At 35.0% G+C, this 25820-nt stretch overlaps 2 protein-coding genes and 1 long non-coding RNA gene across 6 annotated transcripts; all 3 read left to right on the forward strand.

Moving 5' to 3' along the window:
* Positions 1 to 339: 339 nt before the first annotated feature.
* XYLT (beta-1,2-xylosyltransferase) lies at positions 340 to 12380 on the forward strand. 3 transcript variants are annotated; one of them, XM_088849588.1, is made up of 6 exons: positions 488 to 1331; positions 6513 to 6662; positions 6876 to 6970; positions 7593 to 8066; positions 8472 to 9315; positions 11982 to 12380. In XM_088849588.1, the coding sequence occupies exons 1-3, from the start codon at positions 612 to 614 to the stop codon at positions 6906 to 6908; spliced, it is 903 nt and encodes a 300-aa protein (XP_088705714.1). In that variant the 5' UTR covers positions 488 to 611; the 3' UTR covers positions 6909 to 6970; positions 7593 to 8066; positions 8472 to 9315; positions 11982 to 12380. The 3 variants fall into 3 exon arrangements, with proteins under 3 accessions (XP_006856828.3, XP_088705714.1, XP_088705715.1); XM_006856766.4 differs by lacking the exon at positions 6876 to 6970 and having other exon boundaries at positions 340 to 1331; XM_088849589.1 differs by lacking the exons at positions 6513 to 6662; positions 6876 to 6970; positions 7593 to 8066; positions 8472 to 9315; positions 11982 to 12380 and adding an exon at positions 2077 to 2956.
* Positions 12381 to 13503: 1123 nt separating this feature from the next.
* LOC148780166 (uncharacterized) lies at positions 13504 to 13869 on the forward strand. Of its 2 annotated transcripts, none has more exons than XR_016042633.1 (2): positions 13504 to 13592; positions 13682 to 13869. It is a non-coding gene; the product is annotated as an uncharacterized LOC148780166 (long non-coding RNA). The 2 variants fall into 2 exon arrangements; XR_016042634.1 differs by having other exon boundaries at positions 13505 to 13585.
* An 8564-nt stretch (positions 13870 to 22433) lies between these two features.
* On the forward strand, positions 22434 to 23057 carry LOC105421621 (cysteine proteinase inhibitor 5-like). The gene has a single exon (XM_011629643.3). The coding sequence runs from the start codon at positions 22434 to 22436 to the stop codon at positions 23055 to 23057; it is 624 nt and encodes a 207-aa protein (XP_011627945.1).
* Positions 23058 to 25820: the final 2763 nt, after the last annotated feature.

Consider the following 25820-nt stretch of genomic DNA (forward strand, 5'->3'; position numbering starts at 1 on the left):
AGAGTCTATTCCTGTAATGGACCGCAGACTATGGAGTTTGGATTGTGGAGACTCTAAGATGGGGCCGATGGCTTTTTAAGGAAGAGGGAGTGGCGGACAAACGGGAGAATTGAAGATTTGAACGCCTCAAAGGTGAAACAGATGACAAAATAGGTTACACATTAAAAATCTAATAATTTTAACTTCTAACTTTTAATTTTTAAAAATTATAATAGCTGAAATCATATCATCTTAATGCTATTAATTTTTTTAATGCTCTTGGAACATCATACAATTACATGTTTAACCCTATGCTAAATCTGCATTCTTTCAATCGAATCAACTTGAACCTGGCTAAATGGATTGCGAATCAGGCTGACCCATTGATTTCATTTTTTTCATTTTGCTTTGATATAGTGGAAAAAACCCATTAAGCGAAACGAACTTTAACCACCACTCGTACGATCTACTTCCTATATACACTACACTGTAGTAATAGCAAAGATTCGCGTTTTGTTTTAGGGTAGGCCGTGGGTACTACCAAATGTTTTAGTCGCCCAAAATTTAGAAATGGCCAAAGTTTGAAAGAAAATGAGTTAGGTTTTTATCTACTAATTTTCATTGGTCGCAATATGCAGAGAAACCTCCAAAAAGAAAACACAGTGGGCATGAACAGGCACTGGTTAACCAGACCTGCAGTAGGCATGAACAGGCACTGGTTAACCACGCCTCTTCTCTTCATCTTTCTTCTTAACACTCTCACTCTCTCCTTCTACTTTCTGCATCAAAACCCCAACCCTGACCCAATCCCTAATTTTTCTTCTGCTTCTGCTCTCTCTAATAATCTCTCTGGTCAAAGAAACCCTAATTTTACTGCAAAACCGTGGCCAGACCTCGCTTCCTTTGTCCCATGGACGCCAAACCCTAGTACTTCTCCCTCCTCTTGCGAAGCTTTCTTTGGTCATGGCTTCACTCGTAAATTGGATCTGTTAAGTTCAGAGAGAAAGAGCTGGTTTCGATGCCATTACAATGAAGCATTGAAGAGCTCTGTGTGTGAAGGGGGATTGATAAGAATGATTCCTCAAAGGATTCATATGTCGAATGGCGGGGAGAGCTTGGAGACCGTAATTGGAAGAGAGGAGGAGGATGAGCTTCCAACTTTTGAACCAGGGGCTTTCGAGGTGGAGGCATCTGATGGTGCATTCAGGCAGATCAATGATGGAGATCGGAAGATAGTGAACCAGGATTTCCTGGATAGGTTTGTTCCAAGGGGAGCTATTTATATTCATACCATGCGTTCTCTGCTCGATTCTATTCGTGTAGCTGATTCCAAGGATTTCAATTGTTCAGAGGCAAGATAGGTCCCTCCTTTCTCCTTTTTGTTCTTTGTTGGTTACTTATGAGTGCGGAAGTTTGTGCATGATTTTAGTTTCTGACTATTCTGAAAAATATTATATGAAAATTGCGTTTCTTCTTCTATTTTGTTTTCAAAATTGCCATTGAAGTGGGGAAAGATATGTGCTTTTGATATCTGGTTTTTTGTTTTTAATGGGCTGAAGTCTTTCATTTGAGGCAAGTTAATTTCTTTTTCTTTTCCGAATTCTGTTTCATATTAGAAGTGAGGAGTGGTGCTTGTTATTGCTTGCTAGCTTTGTGCCATTTTTTTTCTGTTTTGGTTCTTTTTTGACAAGGGTGCAGTTGGCATAGGGATGCATCCGTAGCTGTAGAGGTAAGGTGCACCTTCAAATTTTATCATGGTATATAATTTTTAATGTAAAATGTTATTAGGATTATCGTAAAATCTATTTTTATATCTAATTATAAAATTTTAAATATAAAAAATGGTTAAAATCAAGTAGATCTATAAACATATGAAAATCTTGAAAATGGACGGTGTAGATAATATGTTGTAAAATGCACTATTTCTGAGACTTAAAATCTTTTTATTTTTCATGGTCATACATCTCGATGTCGAGATGATCAATCAAAAGGGTTTTTCAACATTAAAACCATGTTTTCCGATGGATTTTTGAGGTGCATCTGTAGCTATAGAGCTAAGGTTGCAACCTTATATAAACTTTTTCCTTTTGACAATAGCCTGTGCAAGGAAAACACAACAAAATTCAGACATCAATGGGAAGAGTTAACCGAATCGGCTGTGGAAGGAAAACACAACGAAATTCAGACATCAATGGGAAGAGTTAATTGTTGGAGATTTGAATACCCAAAATCCCAATTTAATCCACGAGGCGGAATTCATGTCCACCGCCGAGGCGGAATACATGGCGGTCACCACCAAGGCGGAATACATGGCAGCAATTGAAGCAAGCAAAGAAGCGGTTTGGCTTCAACGCCTTATAGGAGAATTGGATATCAAGTCTAAGCCAATGGAAATATTTTGTGATAATATGAGTGCCATTAATTTGGCCAACAATCCCGTTTATCACAAGAAGACAAAGCACATATTATTCCGATACCATTATGTTCGACAAGTTGTTGAAGATGGTTTGGTTCAATTGGTGAAAGTTGGAACCAAGGAAAATGTGTCGGATATGCTCACAAAGATGATTCTGGTAGAGAAGTTGGAATGGAGCGTAACTTCTCTAGGCTTCATGAAAAAGTATAAAAAGAATTATCGGCAAGGCAAGTAGGTAGGTGATTTTCTATTAAGTTGGAGATTGTTGAATGGTGATAGAAATTCACTGAGCATGTGTTTGTATTTGACCTATTTGTTTGGGGTTTTTTTGTCACAAAACTAAGTGACTTGTACAAAAGCTAAAAAATGGAACTTTTGGAGAGACGATTTATTCTTCTTGATTTTACTATTCTCTCTCTTTAGAAAGAGGTTAGGGTTTCTTTTGGTTATGTGAGAAAGGGAAAGAGGTGAAGAAGAGTTTTTTGTCAAATTTTATGGAAAAATTGTATGAGCTTGTCATGCTCATGTTCTTGGTTCATCCAAAGAAAATTACGGGGCAAATCGTGAGTTTTTTAGTGATTGCAAGAAGGTATTATGGTAATGGATTTCATTGGTGTTCTCCATTGAGGTAATATTATATTCCCCTTGTAAATTTCTCTTTGATAATATAAATGCTTACCAACTTGCTCGTGGATGTAGCCCTTTGGGGTAAACCACGTTGAATTCGTATTGTGATTTGTCTCTTTTTTTCCTCATAATTATGTTTCCATCTTTAATTTATTTTTCTTAAATTATGGCACATGATCTGTTGAGCTTATTATTCGATTATCGATTTTACATATTCTGTTTTGAGTGTGTGATGTTTGGTGATCCAATAATAAGCTCCACGGATCGTGTGCAATAATTTAAGATAAATAAATTAGATTCGATTTTACATATTCGGTTTTGAGTGTTTGATATTTGGTGATCCAATAATAAGCTCTATGGATCGTGTGCATAATTTAAGGTAAATAAATTAGAGATGAAAACATAATCATGAGATAAAATAAAAAAGACAAACCACAATACAAATTTAACGTCGTTTACCCCATAGTGCTTATATCCACAGGCAAGTCGGCAAGCAATTCTACTATCAAAGATAAATTTACAAGGGGGATACGATGTTATGTCAATGGAGAATACTAGTGAAATCCATCACCATAATACCTTCTTGAAATCACCTAAAAACTCACGATTCACATTATGATTTTATTTGGATGAACCAAGCACATGAACAAGACAAGCTTATACAATTTCTCCATAAAATTGGACAAGAAATCCTTCTTCACGTCGTTCTCTTTCTCACATAACTAAAAGAATCCTTAACCCCTTTCTAGAGAGAGAGAGAAGAGTAAAACCAAGAAGACTCGTTCTCTTTCTCACATAACTAAAAGAATTAACCCCTTTTTAGAGAGAGAGAAGAGTAAAACCAAGAAGAATGAATCGCCCCTCCAAAAGTCTCCTTTTTAGCTTTTTTACAAGTCACTTAATTTTGTGAAAAAAAAGCCCCCAAACAAATTGGCAAAATACAAAAACATGCTAGGTGCTTTTCTATCATCATTAAACAATGGAATATCGCCTCTATCTAAGAGGTCATGCCTCTCTTTCTTGAAGACCCATCTCCTCTTTGGAGATCCATTACCATAACCCCCAAAGGGGTGACCATAAAAAAGATGGGTTTTATGTCTTCCTTGACTCTCTTTTATAGATATCACTTTTGTGTTTATCAAGAAAGCCCATTTTTTTACAATAATAGCCTTAATCTTTTAGAATCCAAACTCAACAATTGTAATCCACCGAGGCAAAATACACGGCGGCAACCTAAATTGTATTATCCCTTGTAACCCAAAATTGTAATCTTCGTTGAGATAGTGGATTTCTATTTGCCGAAGCTATGGATGTAGCCCTATGGGGTGAACCACATAAATCGTATGTTGTTGTGGTGTGTTTTTTTATGTTTGTTTTATTTTTTGCACTCGATTTATAGTTGTATTCATCTACTTCGCATTTAGCCAATCATGTACACGATCTTGGGTGGGGTCCCAGTATTTGGGATTCTAGGTTCCGTAAGCTAGGGGTTCCCGAGAACCCTATAATTGATATCAGAGCACAAGGTATACACGGGCTAAGGCTTGCATTAAGAAAAAAGTGAATGGCGAAGTTTGATAGATACATGGTTTGAAGTGGAGAAATATAAGGTTAAAATATTTGTGAAAATTCCGCAATAGAGGTAAGTGAGAAGAAATCAAGAAATCTATTCAATGAAGGTTGCCAAGGCAATTATGGTGATTTTGCTATCAAGGTGGAGGTTGTTGGGTTTGGTGATAGCTAAATCACCATACCATATTTTTCTTCTAAAAGATTACTGGGTACTATTGTAAAAAATGGATTTTTTTGGGAAACAAGAAGGTGATATCTATAAAAGAGAGTTAAGGATGACATAATATTTGTCATTTTGACGGACACCCCTTTCGGGGTTATGGGAAGGGATCTCTAAAATGGAGATAGGTCTCCAAGAGAGAGACATGGTCTCGAAGAGAGAGGCGGTATTCCCATGGGATTTTGGGTTAGTTAAGTTTCTACTTTTAGAGAGAAAAAATCTCTTGGTTGCTCTCAAGGTGCTCTTTCCGATAGTGGTATAGCAATGGGAAAGATGTTGATCGACGGTGTTGCTCGGTCGGGAGAGTGGTTTTAGAAGGGATGATCAGTGAGGGTTTTTTATCGATGGTTAGAGAGAGGTATTATCTCTTGTAACTCAGAGTTGTAATCTTCATTGAGATAGTGGTTTTCTATTTACTGAGGCTGTGGATGTAGCTCTACCGGGTGAAGCTTGTAAATTGTGTGTTATTGTGGTGTGTTTTTTTATGTTTGCTTTATTTCTTGCACTCGCTTTATAGTTGTATTCATCGACTTCACATCTAGTCAATCATGTACACTATCTTATGTGGGATCCCGATATTTGGGATTCCCTGTTCCGCAAGCTAGGGGTTCCCGAGAACCCTAAATCAACTAAAGTTTTGAAAATCAAATATGGCATGACAAAAATATTGGTAGAATGAGAGGGCATTGTTTGAGTTCTCTCTCTTTCTCTCTCTCTCTCTCTCAAGTATATTGATGATGCCAAGTATATTGATGATGCTATCTTATATAGAAAAAGCTCTTGTTGGAATGTCAGGTATACTTAGAAGAATCATGGCAACTTCCAACATTGATTATTGCTTCATGCTTTCTAACCATTATTTTTAAAATTCGAAAGATGATGATTGAAGATTAATTGCTTCTGCAACTGTATTTAGAATGCGAAATCCATGTTCTCGGTATTCATTTCGAATGATTACTCAACTAAAAATAGTTGCCTCTTTTATATTTTCTGAATGATAACCAAGCAGATTTGTGATTATGAATGTCAAAGATACGCTAAACTTGGTTTTTGAAAGCCGTGGAGGATAAAATCCAAGGTTTGGGCACATAGGAGTTTGATGTTTCACTTGATTCTGTGGAGCAGATGGCTCCTTTCGAAATAATGCAAGGAGAAATTTGCATTCTTAATATTTGGATTTGGATGCCTTTATTGTTTTGGGCTCCTAATAAAAGCTTTACCTACAGATTATTTTAACTAAGAAAGTTATATTGGCAAGTGCACAAGCTTCCTAGCTGAAATTTCATGAGACTTTGACAAATCTTATTCTCTTATAAATCCTCCTTTCAGAAAATTTGGTTGTTTTATTGAAGCTGAACTGAAGGTTCGATGATGTGAGAGATTTTGGTAATTTTAGTTGAAGGGTGGGTTTGATTATATGAGAGAATTATCTGTATTTTATACTGAAGTGGATGAAGAAGGTAAACTAATGTAGAAAGTAAATCATTGTTACCTATTCTTAATAGATTTATGGACTCTCTTTGTGTCATTTTGGTGCTTTTTAAAGTGGTTCTACCTTGTAACCTTATCTGCATCTGTTTATCTTGCATCCTATGTCATCTATTTCGATCACACATGTTTACCGACCTTTTTCTTTTCTTTTTATTTTTTAAAAATATGTTCTCTTTAACTTTCTGATATGTTGATCTTTAATTGCAGTTGGTTGAAGAACCAACCCTCCTTATCACACGTTTTGAGTATGCAAATCTTTTCCACACAGTTACAGATTGGTACAGTGCATATGTGGCTTCTCGAGTTACAGACTTGTCGCATCGACCTTATTTGGTGTTTGTGGACGGCCACTGCAAGGTGCTTATGGAATGGCCTTTTTTTATCTGTTTCCTGCTTTCATGTGATTATCTCTGATAGTTTGACCTAAAAAATTTGTAGCTAGTGAAAACTACACTTTTAAAGAAACGAATGGCTTTCTGTCAGCAAGCTTTTCATTTATAGTATCTTGTTCCTTCATATGAATGATTTTATGAGTATTTCCCTTCTTTGAGAAGGCTGAAACCTGTACAGGTACCATATTGTTCAAGAAGTGCCATAGAATAGTGAGTCAACTTTTCTGTGAAGGGCTTATGCAGCAAAATATTTGGCAGTGTTAAACTGTGCTGGTTAGTTTTTATCTTATCTGAAATATGAGATTTTGTGATTGCACTGGATGCTGTGCTTTCTGGCCTTGAATTTGTTTGCATGTGCTTCCTTTACTGGTGCCTTTTTTAGTTAAGTATACTTTAGGCAGATGCGGGTTGGTGATAACTTAATCACTGGCTTCTACTGGTTAGAAAAATCTTCTCTCCTTATCTTCCTTTGAATAAGCTCACTTCTTAAAGGATGTGAATAGGTACCTGTACGAGATTAGATTTATTGTTCAAATTGTCTTCTCAGAAGTTAGTAGGAATTGGTTGTTTTTATGATGGAATATTATTTATGGTTGCAGCAGCAGATGCAGGTTGTAAGTGAAAGCGTGATTTTCTTTGATCTGTCTTGTTCTGCTTCTTTTGCCTTTTGATTTTGTTTTGTTTTGTTTTATTTATTTTTGTTTTGTTTTGTTTGTTTTTTCTTGTTTTTGTTTTTGTTTTTTTTTTTTTAATATCTTACAAGACCATATAGAAGAGTTTGAACAAATATACCATTCTCTTGTGCTGCATCTTGGCAAAATTCAAGTATGGTCGTCCTTTTCTTTCTGTTCTCTCACTCCATAAATTGCCCAAATTCTCTTTATGAATGTTTCAGGCTCCATTGGAGGAAGCTTGGAAAGCTTTGTTCTCAAGCCTGAGATATGCCAAAAACTTCACAGACCCAGTTTGCTTTCGTCATGTCATTCTTTCTCCTTTGGGCTATGAGACAGCTTTGTTCAAGGGTCTGAGTGATAACATACCCTGTCATGGAGCCCCTGCATCTGATCTCATGCTTAACCCTGACAGTGACAAGACTGCTAGGTTAACTGAGTTTGGTGAATTTTTCAGAGCTTCCTTCGGGTTTCCACTAAACAACACCAAAATTTCGCATTCATCTTTGCAACAAAATGTGCTTTTTGTGCGGAGAGAAGACTACTTGGCCCACCCAAGACATGGTGGCAAGGTGGAGCCAAGACTGAGCAATGAGCAAGAGGTCTTTGATACCCTAAAAACTTGGGCCAAGGCTTATAATAAGTGCCGCGTAAATATAATAAATGGCTTGTTTGCTCACATGACAGTGAGAGATCAGGTACAAGCTCCTTTTAGTATCCTTTTGTGATTCCATATGCATTATCTGAATCAGTGTTAGGTATTCCCTAGTTGGCTCGGCTCGGGAGCCAGGCAATTGCAGGTCCAGAATCTCTGGAATTGCCCCAATCTCCAATTTTCCATATATTTTTAAGTTCTCTTATTACAAATTGCCTGTTCCAACTTGGACTCTCCCGAGTTGGACTGGGGGGACTTGGGGTCAGGCCCCTGGCGAGTCAGAGCCTGACTTTTTAAACACTGGTCTGAATGACTTTCCACAAGAAAACTATAACCTATGAATCTATTTCCCCTTTTGATATCTCTTTTGCTATTTTTCCTTTAGTATCTCTTTTGCTGTTCTTTTCGATTTATATACGTTATTATTCACCAAGAAGAGAATAAACAGGTACGAGCTATTCAGGAGGCTTCGATTATTGTGGGGGCTCATGGGGCTGGACTGACGCATATAATTGCAGCCAGACCGGGGACTGTTATTCTAGAAATTATCAGTAGCATGTACAGGCGGCCCCATTTCTCTCTCATATCTCAGTGGAGGGGCGTTGAGTATCACGCAATCAACCTTGAGGGGTCATATGCAAATATAAACCAAGTTTTAAAGGAGCTCTCCTCCATTCTAAAAAGCCTGGGGTGTTGAATGTAGTTTAGTACATATACCTCTTTGCTCGCCATTTTTAAGAAGAGTTTAAGAGAATGACGAGTCGAAGCTTTTCTCTGCCTGAGAAGTTTCAGAGAGCTGATTGAGAAGTTTCAGAGAGCTGATATTGGGCCTGCTTTCTCTCTCTAGCCTTTGCATGAGGCTTTATCTAGAGCAGGGATAATTTTAAAAAAAAATTGTCCTAACAGGTTGGTTTTTGATGGTTATTTTCTGTTGGATTAGTTCAGACATGATCGACAACAGGATGAAATTAATTATCAGCAGTTGAATTTATGGAGGAGTAGGACTTAGGGGTACGTGTGATCTTTAATATGCATAAGCCTGATGAGTTGAACGCATAGGAAAAAGTGGAGTTTTTTGATATTTTCATGGGAGAGTGGCCTCACTGAATGAAGCAATATTTTATGCGATATCACTGATATACTCAATGTACAGTATGCCTATGCAACGTTCACTAATTTATTTTCAAGCATGGGAGAGTTTCCCAAGTATTCTGGTTTCAATAGCTGCCGGAAAGTTTCAGACTTGGTTATGTCTTCATATTGGTTGGCTATCTCCCTTTATTTGGATACAGGTATGTTCTCTGGCCCCTTTTTCTTTTCTGTCGATGACCAAATAGTGCAAATATTATAAAGTAAATATTTCTTCGAGTAATTTCTCAAAATGGTAATAGCTAAATGGGTTTTTCCAATTTCAAAATGAGCTTTTTGAAGATGATCCAGGATAACTATTTGCCTCTCCCTCCGACCTACGGGTTATTTACAAGTTCATTGTCACTATTTAGCTGTGTGACCCTGAACCTCTATTGGTTTCTTTGAACCAAAGTAGGTTGGAAGTTAAATAGGTGAGGAGTCTGGTCCAATGAAAACTAGTTCTGACCAATTTGACTGTTTAAAAATAAATGATGGAGAAAATACCGTGTTATCCATTAAATGTTAAAACAATAACCAGTCAAGAAATGAAAAATTGAAAATTTTATTTTTTGAAATGTAGAAAAGTGGTTAAATTTTTAAATTAAAAAATTATTGGGGAGGAAATATACTACAGGCAAAAAGCAACGTATCACTGCACATACTAGCTAGTCCTACTGCCGAGAGAGGGGGATGGTGGGGCGGTGGGATGGGGCGCAAGGTAGTGGTGGGGAAGGATTTGTAAGAAACTCAACACTAACTTTTAATGTTAAACAATTACTGCAATGTGAGGCTGGGGTGGGGGGAAGGATTTATAAGAAATTATAATGATAGTAAATCTTAGATGAATCTTAAGTGATTAGTCGAACTGATGGGTCGACCCAGTCACCCATTGCTTTTGGATGGGCTAGGAACTTCTGGAGCCATTGGTTCTCCGATATATTTTTGTTTTTTTGCATTAATAATGAAAAATAAAAATGTTGGAAATTGGGAAAAAATGGGGTGTCTTGGATCTGGCCTCACTCAACAATTTTGAATCGAGTCAACTTGCAATTTTAAAACACTGATCAGCAGTCATCATGTTATTTTACAAGTGTCATGGTGTTTTAATCTGATTTTGCGGCTAGTTTTAGGGAAGCATAAGCGAATTCTGGAAAGAAATAGATCTGGCCTCCTATGCTTCGAGAAAATAATTAAAAAAAAGGTATTAGGAACAATGAGCTATAGAAAAGATGAAACCAGGGTGGAACGAAACATAAAATGATCACAAAAAAAAGGGGTTAAAAAAGATTTGTGAACATGGTGATCCACCTATGAATCATCAGGTTATTTTTAAAAAACAGTTGTCAAACCCAATGTTCAATGGTCAATGTGAGTCCAGTCGTCCAACGAAGGAAAGAGGTGGTTCAATCTCAAATTAGGTTAGAAGTTCTTCAATATTTAGATTTTTTTTGAAAAACTAATAGCGCTGGATATGTTTCCATTGGGAAATGATACACCAAATTAAGGTAGGTTTATTGGAAAATGGTACACCAAATTAAGGTATACCGATAAATTTTCCCCTATTTCTATTTTTAACTTGTTTTCTGGTGAAAACAAATCTGTAGTTGTTAATCGCCACCTTAACAACCTCTGCTTGGTGCTCTCTTTCTACCTATTGACAACAAAACTTGTTGCGTCCAATTTCTTTTACCACCGTTAATTTGACCCACCTTAATCGTTTCATTCTTATCAATTAGAACACACATAAAATTTAGAAAAACGGATAGGTGACTTGGATCAGCCATCTGAAAAACTAGTTTGATTTGGTGGATCGGCGATCTAGTCGAGTGAACCAGCTAATAAAATATTTTCAAAAAATTAGAGAACAAAAAAATGAAAAATTATCAAAATAATAACTAGGCCTGGTTCTGGATGGGAACCAGCCGGTTCCCGATATTTTGGCGGAATTGGACTGAACCTTTTGGTTCCCAACCGGATTGACCGGTTCCATTCCTGATCGCTGTTTTTTAAACCTTTAGTCAAACCCAGAATCCAGCATGGGAGCTAAACAACGTAAGATAATTTTTTTCTTCTGATCTTTTCTCGAGGAGTTCGTCTAAATTTAGATCCCCAAGTATGTGACTCTCAAGTCAAACAATTGAAACCTTTGCAGTACATATCACGCAAACTAAATTCATATGCTCTAAATTCATATTAATAAATGAAAAAGAATACTATGGTTATTAAACAAGTACATAAAACCATATGAATATTAAACAGGTACACAAAACTAAGGAAAACAAGGGTGTGCAAATGGTATTGAAGAATTCCATCTATGCAATACCAGTTCTAAGAAGTTTGCGTAAAGGATAGGTTTTGGTGTTTTGAGATTGCTCAAAAAGGGTGCATTAATCTCTCTCTCGTCCAGTTGATAATTAATAGGAGACAACTGACCATTATGAACTGAGGGCAAAACCATATGCATTAGCTACCACTACTTCCAAAATCAAACCATTTCCCATCTATAAAAATACATGCAACACACACAAATCAGCATTATCATCCAAACCCAAACCCTAACCCTAACCCTAGAAAACCTAGTATCTATCACCATGGGAGTCCATCATGACTCTGAAACTTCATCTCACCACCTCCTCTTCTTCATGTTCTTCTGTATTTTTGTGGCCACTAACGCCTGGCCCCTGAAACCCCACCTAAAGTTAGAGCCTATACTCAGACAACTAAACTAAACCAAACCAACATTCAGAAGCTCGGCAAATATGCAATCTTTACTCATAACATTCTAACTGGTGTAAATCTCTCTTTCATTGCCGTATTGGAAGTGCAGGTTCAGGTGGTAGCAGGAGCCAATTACAAGATGGCAATCAAAGCTCGGGAGGTTCCATTTGCCAGAGTTTATAAGGCTGTTGTTTCATGTGTGGGGGAGGTCATGGGTGAACTTTAGGAACCTGACATTCTTCCAACCTCTTCTTGATTAGTTTCTATTTCCATGGATTTACTCAGTATTTCAAGGATCTGATACAGTTGATGGAATATGGCTACAGCTTCTCTCTTGTTTAATGTGCCTTCTTTGAAATGCTGATGCTTTGACTTTGGTTTGAACTAGTGTTGTTTCCCTTAGGAAAATGTCATATTTACGTTCTTTCTTTTTGATGTTTTACCAGAACAAGTAATCTATAAGATATATGGAGATCAAGCATGGAAGAATTCCATCTTCTCTTCCTAATGTTCTTTCTTCCCTTATCTCACCACATAAACTACTAGGGGACTCTGGTTATGTAGGCGCATAAACACTCAAAAGCTCTATGATTTATTAAATTTCATGAATGATCCCAAAATAAAATAATTGTGGGAAATTAATATCACCATAATGGGTTGGTCCAATGCAGAAAGCTTGGGGATTGATGATCTCGATTTGAACAATTATGGATCTGGATAAAAAAAGAAGAAGGATAGTAAACCCTAAGAATACTACATCTTGTAACACAATTTTTGAGCTGTCCATTTTCAAATGTTCAAATATATGTCAGATTTGCAGTATTTGTGCAATTGTAAATTTTATAATCAGCGCAGAAATATAAATTTAGGGCATTGTACCTTTGGCCTTGTGTTCGTGTTAACTCTCGGTAATGTTAAACTTTTGAATCTTTTAGGAAAATAATTGTGTATTGATTAATCATTAAAAATATACATAGTTTTTATATATATAGGGCTAATAAGTTATTGATAATAATGAACTAATCTAGTCTTATCAAGAGAGATATCTGCATCAAATATAAGATAACTTAAAATTAAAAACTATCCGCAACTATTTATATCTTCTCGACTATCTCTAATCTCTATACTCCCTCTCAAACTGAGGTTGGGTGAACATCACCAGTTTGTCAACGAGATAGTCATGACGAGCACGAGTCATTGTCTTGGTAAATATATCTACAAGTTGTTGTTGGGAGATAATATATGGGATTGTAACTTCTCCAGCCAGAAATTTATCACGATTGAAATGACAATCAACTTCTATGTGCTTTGTGCGGTCATGAAACACTAGATTTGACGCAATACTTACCTAAGATACAAGGCTCAATTCGGGGTCGTTTGAATGTTTGAAAAATCATACCATCTTAAAGTTGTGCTTCTTGAATGTTTCAAACATTCAACAATACCATTTTCAAGGCCTTCTTCCAGTTTGTGACTGAAACTATTTTTAAAGTAGTAGGTACAATGTTTCAGACCTTAGACTGGCAGCTGGTCCATCGTTTAATTTACCATTTTTCTCTCGATCCACTATTGTAAATATCATACCGCTTTATTTTGATTTATTTATTTTTCTTTTTTAAGATTATCTGATGGATAAGATATTGGATCAACCTATTTCTTGGATGGTTCAGTAATGGCAACAATGGACCGCCCGACATTCGAATATAGTCTTTTGTATGGGGTAGTCCGATCTTTCATACGTCCAAACTTGCCCAAACTCGGCTTATTTTTATTTTTACTTTTTGTATAATTGCCACGGGTTGGTGGCAGGTTATGGAGGGGGCTTAAAGGATGAAAGAGGACGCATCATATGGACTGCACAAGATCTTCCCTTCGTAGCAAGCTATTGAAGCAGAGTTACTTGGTCTAAAATTGTATGTGATTGACATTTATAGCTTGCTCTTAAACTTAATTATTGAAGGGGATTTCTCGAATGTTATTAAATGGGGATTACGTCCTAATTCAATTCCATGGAGGTGGGCTGGTGCAATGATGGAAATTCTCTCATCTCAGGGATAGAGAAGTAATTTTTGTGCATGTGAATAGAGAGATGAATTCCCCTGCGGATGCTTTAGCTGTTACGTATTTGTAATTTTCTTCTTTTTTATTTTGTTAATTTTTCCTTGTTTTCCTATTTGGCTTTACCAGCCTCTTGCTTGTACCATTTTCATTTAGCATTGGTAAATATTCGGGGGCAAAATACCATTTGAATTAGTTGTTTAGACTTCTCCAGTACCATCATCATTCCTAATGCACGAAAGATGAGAAAGTAATAATTAAATTAAAATAAATAATTATAATAAAAAATGACATAATACACCTTTATTACAAATTTTTTAAAGGTACCCACGTCAAAGATCTCTTGATGATATTAAAAACAATTCTCTAAGTTTACACCAAAGATCTCTTCACGAGTTCAAAAATAATATCTTTCTTATAAAAATAAGTTGTTCTAAAAAAAAGATCTCCTTCCCTTTAAATACGACTAAAAATAAATAAAATTTCAATTATGTACCTCAAGTCTCTACAACTAAAAATAACAAAAATAACCCTATAAGAATGTTAGAAACCCTGAATAATTGGAATCTAAATGTCAATCTTCCAAAATAATAAGAACCTAAAAAAAAAAAAAAATAAAAGTGAAAATTACTTATATAGATCCATTTTTAAACATTATTTATATCTTACCATCAATTTTTTGTTGTTACATTTTTACCAATTGTTTTACCAATTATACAATAATACGTTTAAATTTCCTAAATTTCCCTTTTCACATTTTTAAAATGTGTTTTGAAAGTTTCCAATGTTCAACATTAAAAAAATCGTATTTTAGTGTCCTCCAAAATTTTCAGATTCGAAAAATCCAAAATTTATTTGAAAACAAAATTTTCGATTTTTAAAATTCAAAAATTGAAATTTTCAGATTCTCAAAATCCAAAAAAAAATGCCAGTTTTAGTATCCCAATAACATTGGATTTTTTTAAATCCAAAAGTTATTCAAAAATTGAATTTTCAAGTTTTGAAAATCCAAAAATTACATTTTAGCGTCCTAAACATTTCTGGATCTCAAAAATCCAAATTTCCTTTAAAATTGATTTTTTATTTCTTTTCAAAATCTAGAAGTTGCATTTTCTTGCCAAGGATTTTGTATTTTTTTAAATTCGGCCATTAAAAATTCAAAAATTTATATGTGAAAAAATAAATAAAAAAAAGCACACTCTCTTCCACAAAGGATCCCGTATTTATATTGATTTCATTAAGTAGGTGTTGGGCTCCAATCCTTAGGGAAACTAGCTTTTTACTGTTGGGGTTCCTGGTTAAGTGTCTGGGCATTTATAAGTTGATGGGTAAGAAAAATAATGAGAGGGAGTAAGGCATTAAGAGACGTCTAAGAGAGAGAGAGAGAGAAAGAGACGTATAAGGGATAGAGATGGTGTGGTGCAAGGACCTAGCTAAACAGGCCACAGACTTTAAGATAAAGAGACGTACAAGAGAGAAAAATACAGGCTTTTTTGTCCTTTTTGAAAATCATTAGTAGTTTTCGAGGACTGTAGGTAAAAATGGAAGCCTAAATTTTAAGTAGGGCTCACATGGTTGGTGCAACCACCACAACTGGAGGCGGATTCTCGATAGGCCATGCATGTTTGGCTTTACCTTTGCATATATTGTCTAATCTAGATTGGAGCATAAGAGTAAAGTGAACGGACCAGTTGATCATCATGTTCTTAGGGACTTTTATGACCATCTAACCACTTCTTTAACGATGATGACGTTTAATGAGCGATATCTCTGAAGTTTTATCCTAGAAATTTGCTAGTGAAAATTGTGAGAATTTTTGTTTACATTAATTAGCTGTTAATTAGTGTAAAAAAAATTAATTAATAACAATTATTATGAAAAGACTCTCGTACCTAATCACACTGAAATTCATTTTTACCAAAAACGTGCTCTTATTAATTCTTTTTTCCCAGAGTGAAAAGGAACGCACGTAATGCCCCAGGGGGACCAAATTAATGGATTGGACCAGGAAACCGGGTTAATTTTAACTTCTTGTGGTATTTAGTCTTCGTAGTCTCTCAAATGTCACAACCGTAGGTACGATGTTCGTGTTCCTTTTTAGTAAAAGTGATGGAATTATCGCTTCGTCTATATTTTAAGATATTTTATAACGAGGTCTTTCGTTTTTAACTTTTTTTAAAGTGTTTTATTGTTAATTTTGAGGCCTTTGTTTAGGCGGTCTGATGGATAAGAAATTGAACCCAATTTTCGACGAAGAAAAATTCTTTTCTAAGTGGTCGATGTTTCAAAGATCTGCCACATCATACGGGACGTAAAGGCGGTCTGATATTTCCATCTAAGGAATCAGACCACCCATGAAACCACATAAAATAAATAAATAAATACGATTAATAAAAGATGCTATTTGAGGATTACAAATCAAACCCAGGCAAAATTCAAAGAAAAAATGAAAAAATGCACAGAGAGTGACCTCACTAAAAAAAAAGTACTAAAAATCAAACGAAAATTCCATACATATCACTCTTTATGTAATTTTCCCTAGAAATTGTTTCATGGCACAAAATGGCCCATAAGGAGCACAGGTCGCCCTGTTCAAGTTTTGAAATTCGGAGGTATGGAATTCTCGTAGAAGAAATTTTCCTTGAGATAAACACCTTACTAAATTCATTGAAGGATTATTTAAGGGAAGTGTATTACAAACAAAGAACCAACCAAATGGCTCAAGGATGGGAATGTGAATACAAAATATTTTCATGTCATTGCTAATGCTAAGAAATGACATGATGATATCTCATGTATGTCTATTCCTGAAGTTGAATAGGGTGATCATACTGGTTTGGTGATGCAAATAAAATAATAATAAACCTGAAAATTAAAATAAAATTAAAGTGTTGAGAGTAAATTCTTCCTCTCTAAGTCTATAAGGGAGAGCATCTCAAGATCTTTTCACAAGATGAAAATCTGTTTTAATTCTCCCATCACTCTTTAGTCTTTACAAAGAAGGGACATCTTCCATTTAAACACAAATTATAAGAAATAATAAAAAATAATAATAATTAAACTCTCTCTCTCTCTTTCTCCATTATCCCCCCTATCTCTCTTTCCATTATCCCCATAAATTTAGGAAACACCATCTAAAAGTCATATGGCTTCCCTACCGGTCTCTTTAGCACATCCCACAAGCCATGGAATCAATCACGTTTCCCTAGTCTAACATATCCTAACAATGTCATCATGCTAACTTCATGCTAAAACCAATTATATCACAACCAACCCAACCACTAATCCTATCCAAATCTTTTAAAAACATAAAATTTTCATTCTACGGCTTAAATCTCTACAACTAAACAAATATAATAATAACAATAAAGAAAGCTAAACACACATATAATCTAAACTTAGAAAACATAAAAATAAAAAAATTACAAAAACCCATTCTCCCAAGGTTGGAAGAAGCTCAACTTCGAACTTATGGAATTTGAAAATATTCTTTCACTTATGAATAAATTTGAACAAAACAAGTGATATGCTTGAAATCAATTGTGATGAAAAAATATCTTGCACCTTCAACTACTTGTATTTCATGCTTCTCAATCAACTCAATTTCTAAAGCAAGCCATAGTGTGTGTTTAATATTGGGATTGGTGGTTGATTCTTTATCTTCTACTTCTTTATATTCTTGTTCGTCATGCGGTAATCTATTAAATAGATCTGGTAGATTTTATTGTATTGCTTCGCCAATACGTTTTATCAGGTCTTTATTGAGTCTCTTAAAGTTTTTATCCAACCACTCAAATATTTGATCTATATGCTCCATAGCTAGATCATCAATTGTTTGTGATCAGCACAAATCCCAAAGCTCTGATACAAACTAAAGCAGGGAGAAAAATAATAAACTAGAAAATTAAAATAAAATTAAAATAAACTTAAAGAATTGAGAGATTATACCCTATCTCTGAGTTTGTAAATCAGTCCACCCCAATACTTTTTTACAATATCAAACTCATTCTTTATTCTACAATCACTCTCTACAGAAGAAGAAACATCTTCTCTTGAAATACAATTTGCAATGAAAAATAAATTAAAATAAAGTGACAATGACCTTTTTACAATAACAAACTCTTTCTTTGTTTTACAATTACTCTCTACAAAAGAAAGAATATCTTCCCTGTAAATGCAATTTACAACGAACAATGTATAAAAATAAAGTGACAATAAAAAATTAATGTCTCTCTCTCTCTCTCAATTCATTATCTCGTTAGATTTAGGAAGCACCACCACCTAAATGTGATGGGGCTCCCATACCTATCTCTTTAGCACATCCCACATGCAATGGACTGAATCACATTTCCCTAATCTAACTTATCTTAACAATGGGTGCAGCTACTAAGGATTGGCTGGAATATGAATTGCATGATCTGTTGAGATAGGAAGAAGTTTACTAGAGACCGATATCTAGGGTGAAATGATTGAAAGAAGGTGATTGCAAACTCTAAAAAACGTCAAAATGATATATTTGGAATCTCCTTTAGTAATATAGTTGAGGAGGATGATGTGGTATGGGATAATGATTTTCTTACACATTTTGATAAGGCTTTTACCAACGTATGCATTATAGGTGTTTTCTTTCCTAGGGTGCAGTTTCAAACTTTATCAGACATTCAGGCTTAGGAATTGGAAATATCTGTGACTATAGAGGAAGTAAAACGTGTTGTTTTCTCTCTTAATGGGGATAAAGCCACTGGACCAGATGTCTTCCCCTTGCTTTTTTTCATAAGTTCTGGGGTCTGGTTGGGGATAATGTCTTTCATATGTTGGTTGATTTCTTCAATCACGATATTTATCGATACGAGCATTAAGTCAATGTTTAATACTCTAATTCCTAAAAAGGATGCGACAGCTGGTATTTTTAAGTGAGACCTATTAGTTTTCTAATAAGTCTCTATAGGATTATTGCAAAATTGCTATCCCTCATAATAAAGAAGGTTTTGTTGCTAGTGGTCTCGGGACCCAGTCAACATTTATAAAAGGAAGAGTTATCACGGATAGCATTTTAATTGCCCAGGAGTGTCTTCAATCTAGAGCCCTGAGCACAGAACCAGGTGTGGTGATGAAATTAGATTAGGAAAGGTATACAATAGGGTTGAGTGGAATGTATTAGATTAAATTATACTAAGAATGAAGTTTGGGGACAGATAAAGAAGGTAGATTAGAGGTTTCTTATCATCGGCTCATTTTTTAGTTTTGGTAAATGGAAGCCCTTTTTTTGAAGTCTTCTAGAGGATTGAGGTAAGGAGATCCATTGTTGCTATTTCTGTTTACTTTGGTGGCGGATGGTTTTAGCTTATTGCTCAAAAGAATTGAATAGAGAGGTAGGTTCAATAGTTTTAGGGTGGCTGTTGGGGGCCCTATTATCTCTCACCTCCAATATGCTAACGACATGTTAATCTTCTGTGATGCAGAGGTGAATCAAGTGCAAGTTATCTCTCTGTTCTTACGATGTTGTGAGGTTGTCATGGGTCTTAAAGTCAATTTCTCAAATACCACTTTAGAGGAGTGTTGGTGTTGAGGTTGCTATGGTTGAGAAATCAGCATTGACGATAAGATGTGCAGTTGGTAGTCTTCATTTTAATTATCTAGGCATTCCTACCTCCGATAAAAAGCTATCAAGATCGATATGGAACCCAGTAATGAAAAGAGTTATCTCTAAGCTGGATTTATGGAAGTCAAAATTCTTTTTCTCCTGGGTGGTGTTACTCTGATCAAATCAACTTTATCTAATATACATGTTTACCTACTATCTTTGTGTTATGTGCCAACCCCTATTGTTAAGGAGATTGAATGGCTCATGCGCAATTTTTTATTGGGGTCATTTGATGGTAACAGAAACTACCATCTCTTAACGGAGTGAACAACCCGCTTAATCATCATGTTGTTATGGGCCTATTACCCTCTCTGTTCCCATCTATCCACTTCTTTAACAGTGATTGCCATTAACAAGGATTATCGCTCGATTTTTATCTTATTAATCAGGTCCGGTCCCGAAGACAATGAAGAGGAAGGCACATGGTGGGCCTAGGGGATACCCAATTTTTGGTACGGAACGTTGTGCTAGGAAAACGTGGAAAAAAAGAAAAAGACAAGGAGAATATAGGCTACCACGTTGAATAGATTTTTAAGCCGATAAGGCCAGATAATATGAGTAGATTTTTTACTTCTTATGGGATTTCGCTGCAACCACGTGAGTAGATTTTTAACTTCTTATGGGATTTCGCCGCAGTAAATGCGTGATGCATGCTCTCAAAATTATAGCTATGGCAAATTTAAAAGTAGATGATGTTCAGAGGTCTGTCGAACTGTATCGAAGGTTAAGGCAGTCCGATATTTCCTAATTGGACAGTTTCAGAAATGTTTGCTTCCGATACCAGAACATGAAACCACATACAAATAAAAAAAAAAACATCAATAAAGATTAATTTGATATTTACAACATCTAACCCGGGGAAAATTTCAAAAAAAAATGAAAATACGAAAAAAATGACCTCACATAAAATTTCAAAAAAGATAGATGAAAAGAAAAATTAAATGATTTTTTGCTCACATAAGGAGTATAGTATTCATTACTCCTTTGGACAAGATACATTATTGGGATACTTTTAGGATCTCAAATTTTGGGGATATAAACTCTACAAACCATAGAATAACTTCAGCAAAAAAAACTTATCCTAAATTAACTCTCTGCTCGCTAGAAAAAGCTTATGCCTCAAGATTGAATACAAACCGTCCAATTTTTGAAGGGCTAGGTCGAAGTGTCACGAAACTCAGAATTTAAATGTTTTTCTTGAATAAAAAAGTTCCGGTAATTATATATGATTCCCAAAATTTTAGGTAAAAAAAATCTTCCTAAATAGGTGAACTTTTTTCCTTTAAAAATAATTATCTAGTAATTCTATATGATTCCCAAAATTTTAGGCAAAAAAAACCTTCCTAAATAGGTGTATTGGATGAGGGAGTAAATACACATTATGCTCCCACCAAAATACAGTACAATGCGTCAAAAATAAATTCCATAGATATCACCCCATTCGTAATTTTGGTTAGAAATTTTTTTAAAGTGCAAAGTGCCCCAAGAGAAACTCAAGGGACATCCATCCTTGTACATTGTCTTTTCAAACTTTTCGTAACATGTTCCATTAATTGGGTGTCCCCATGCAACACGCTGTGCTGTCATCCTCTTTGCGTGGGACCACATTATTATTTTCTTTTTGAAATGGTAATATTTTCTTTTTTTAAGGAAGTATTAAAGAAAAAATATATCCAATATTATGTAATGGTATGATTTTTTCCCCTACGTTAAATTTATTGTACCTGTTTTTTCTTTTTTTTCTTCTTATATTGTAGGGTTGTCCCAATGCAATGGGTCAATTTGCGTTCTCAGTTTATTTTTAAAGTTACCAGTCTGATGTTTCAGGTGACAGTCCGTTATTTTATTTTCCAATGAGTGGGAAGAATGAAATAGGGCATAAAAATGAATGATCTTAACAAAGATAAAAATAGAGAACATGAAGGGTTATCGTGAAGCTGGTTCAATGTTTCAATCATCACACGAATTGTAGTGCATAGTATGTAGGTTGGTCCAATATTTAGGATATTGAACAGTACAAATTTAGGGGAGCCTAATGTTTTAAACATCAAATTGATCCTTAATTGACCTCTAAGCTTCCGGATAGCCTTATTGTCCAAAAAAACCATGGTATGCTCTTGCCAAGAAAGTACCTGTTAGCTCTGACTACTATTTGGATGCTAGATTGCCATACTTTATTTTTATTCTTTTATTTGATGATTCGGCACAATTGGCCCATTTTAGGGTTGTAAAACAGTAAATAGTATCATTTTTTAATTTATTAATGGAAAATGGATAGCTGGTTTTGTTTGACTTACCCCAAAAATAAAAAATTATAAAAACAAAGAAAATATCAGAGAAAAAATAACCCGAAAAAAAAAGAAAAAAAAACTCCACATAAATTTCAAGGAAAATTGTAGCATTCCCCAATTTTTGGATACAGACATAATGTTTCCTTTTTTCCAACTGTGCTGCATCTTACTACATCCTAAATCTGGCTGTTTACACATGAGAAACACATGCACCACCTCACCAAAAAACACAGTAATACAACTTGCACGCCAAGGGAAATATGACGCGAATCTGTTCCCTAATCGACAATAACCATTAATCTCTCCCTCTCTGTACCACCACCATTTTTTTCTCTCTCTATCTTTTACAATATGCGATGAAATATGGATCTTTTTGATATGCATCAATAATTCAAAGTGGTACCACCATTTTTGGGCTGTCTCTTGTGTCTCTCTTAGTAGTGCATGTGTTACACGTGATACCAGTCCTTCATACTCTCTCTCTCACCAGGATTTTCATCTATAAATACATAAACACAACCCAAGAAGAGCAACTCAACAGTTAAACCTAAATTTCCACTTCGCGAATATGGAAACCCAACGCCTGATCTTCTTCATCCTCTTCTCTGTCTTTCTGCCTGCTATTTCCATGGCTTTCCCATGCCCACCACTTCTTGGAAGCTACTGCGTAATACATGCCAATCAAACTCACGTTAAACATCTTGGACAATTTGCAGTTACCCAAGCTCACAAAAATCTCACTTTCCTTTCTGTGGTGGAAGCTCAGAGGCAGGTAGTGAACGGGTTCAATTATAAGTTGGCAATTCAAGTTCTTGAGGGTGGATATTCTAGGGTTTATGAGGCCCTTGTGTACGAGCCAATTAAGGGGGGCAGAAAGCTCACAAAATTTGAGCCTCTTCTCCCTCTTCCATCCCCACCACTGTATGGTGGCTTCCACCAAACAGATACCAATGCAACCATAATTCAACATCTGGGCGAATCTGCAGTCGCGAATGCCAATGACAAGTATCTGTCGTTTGTTTCTGTAGTCGAAGCTCAGGTGCAAGTGCTTAACAAGATCAGAAACTACAGGATCGCCGTGCAAGTCCTCCAAATCGGCTATAGTAGAGTTTACAAGGCTGAGGTGTCGGTGACAGAAATTACCACGAAAATCATTTCCTTTAAACCTCTTCTTCCTCTTGTCAATGAGTAGTCTCTCTCTCGCTCTATCTGAATAAGCCGACATCGATCTGTGTCTTTGTGCAATGGTGCTGTTTTAGCTATAAGTGCGTACTGTACTCCGTTATTGGTCTCGTTATATAGTTCGCATCAAATGGCACCGTATCCCGCTTTGGGCCTCGGTGCGTTGATGTCGTGAAATAAGGATGCCGTCCATTTTGAGTCCCACTTAAGCAAATATTGTTGTCAAAACACGGTATTGTGTACTCCATTGTTTTAGAATTTAGATATATGAAATAATGCTTCCCTTTGACCGTTATATAGGTCCATATTTTGAGAAATTTTATGATAACGTCCTTCTTAATTTTTTTTTTTTTTTCATGTTTTGATCTCAATCTAATGTTGTCAACATCGAACTAATTTTTTTTATTTGTTTTATTTTTTTGCTTTTCGAGGGCGGATGGATAAGAAATTGGATCAACCCACTTCTAACATATTCCTTTGTAAGGGGCAGCCCGATGTTCTATACATTCGACTTGACCATGCATGGCTTTATATATATATATACATAATATTACTGGTCTAACATTGAAAACAATGGACCTCGTTTAATTTATTGAGGCAAAAAAAATTTTGCTGGCGTGAAAACGCTAACATTAGGCCACCCAAAACAAAATCTTAGATTAGCTCGTACGGCAATCCAATGTTCTATACATCGAACCACTCCTGACTCCTTTTTTTTTCTTCCCCTTTAAAGTGTATTACTGGTTTGATGTTGGAAATATCAAACCTCTTTTAACTTACTAAATAAAAGGCAACTTTGTTTTTTAATATCTCCAATATTAGGGTATCCGTGCAAAAGAACAGATTAGCTTGCAGGGTAATCCAAAATGTTATACATGGGCCGCTCCAAAATGCCAAGATTTAAAAAATATAGAAATAAAACATATCACACTGAAGATAAAACAGGAATTAAAAAAACAGAAAAAAAAACTTGCCCAAAAGCTTAAAAAAATATAGTCCAGAAGGTGATCGATAAATTAAACCCAGTTCCCACATTAATTTCTCATGTAATTAACTAAATAGATCACTGGGATAAATTTGCTTCATGTTGGCTAAAAAGAACCAAAATTTTATGTGAAAATCATTCTCCTATATAGTTGTATTGGATGAGGGAGTAAATACACAGTGTACTCCCTTAAAAGTATAGTATATGAGCTCAAAAAAAAATTCCATAGGTATCACCCCGTATGATCTAATGCAATGGTTTTATCCTTATATAATGCAACCACACTTCTAAAAAACTATGATAGAGGTATTTGCATAACCAAAACATTTGCACATACTTTCTTCATCCCAATAATCAAACCCAAGAAAAAAAAATTCAATTTGTACCCTAGATATGGTCAAAATAGGTTCCCTCCAACAACGAATGTAGACCATTTATTGGTGAATTTCAAGATCTTAGCCTTTACAAACTCAAAATTATTTTTTCATTTTTTAATATTCTTCATCTAATGATAATAAAGCCATCTAAATGAATTGGAAAAGAAAAATCCTTCTAAAGTCTAGATCTAAGTATCTTATCAAAATAGATGGCCTATGTTAATTGGGCTAAAAAAATATTTTCTAAGTTGTATTTTCAAATTTTTATGTTTTGTGATTGTTTATTAGAATGAAAAAAGTGTATATTTTATAATTTCCATCAAACAAATGGCCCTAACATGGTTTTTAAAGATTATTGTCTTATATTACTATACAACCGTTGTATGAAATCACTGCCCCAAAAACGTAATTTTCTTTAGAAATGTTTTCACAGCGTAAAGTGGCATGGGAAAAACTCAAGAGTCAGCTATCCTTGTACCATACTCATGCAAATGCCCCAAAAGTCTCCACCAAATTGCGTCATAGTGTTCAGTACCATTAATTGGGCATCCCCATGCACCACTTCCTCCTCTTTGTGACCAAATTATTATTTTCTTTTGGAAATGGTAATTTTTATATTTTAAAGAGGAATTGTACAAAATATATTTAATATTATGTAATAGATAATGTCACACCTCTTTTAATGACAAAAAAACTTTTGTTAAAAGGATACTCCATGTACAAAATAAAAGTATATATGTGTCCAAATTTTATTTAGTACAATGTTACTTCATAGTGTGAGCACCCTATATATATATATATATATATATATATATATATATATATATATATATATATATATATATATATATATATATAGGGAAAAATTTATATAGAACCGAGGCTCTAAACAATCAAATTTGAGCCTACCTCAAAAATTTCGCTAGATGAAGTTGTTTTGATGCCCAAATATCCTCAAATTGATCATCTCGACATCAGGATGCATGGACATGAGAAAAAATGGATTTCAAGTTTTGGAAATCGTGTATTTTGTAATACATTTTTGGACTATCAATTCTCAAGATTTTCAAGTTTTCATATATCTATCGATCTACACTATTTTTGAAGCTTTAAATGCTATAAATAAAGATGAAAATATATTTTAGACTATCACAAATATTTTCAGTATTGAAAGCACATTTCTCAACATTATTTGAAGGTAGGCTCTAATTTGATTGTTTAGAGCTTATGCTCTATACAAACCGCACCCATATATATATATATATATATATATATATATATATATGTGTGTGTGTGTGTGTGTGTGTATGTGTGTGTCTGTGTGTGTGTGTGGAGGCCCTAATTTGTTGATTTGATTTTATCTTTTTCTATTTTTTTGGTTAGATCTTACAAATATTGTATGTGGTTTTTA

Source organism: Amborella trichopoda, chromosome 10 (assembly GCF_054954075.1).
Source record: "Amborella trichopoda isolate Santa Cruz 75 chromosome 10, AtrichopodaSantaCruz75HAP2 v2.0, whole genome shotgun sequence".
NCBI classification, from domain to species: Eukaryota; Viridiplantae; Streptophyta; class Magnoliopsida; order Amborellales; family Amborellaceae; genus Amborella; species Amborella trichopoda.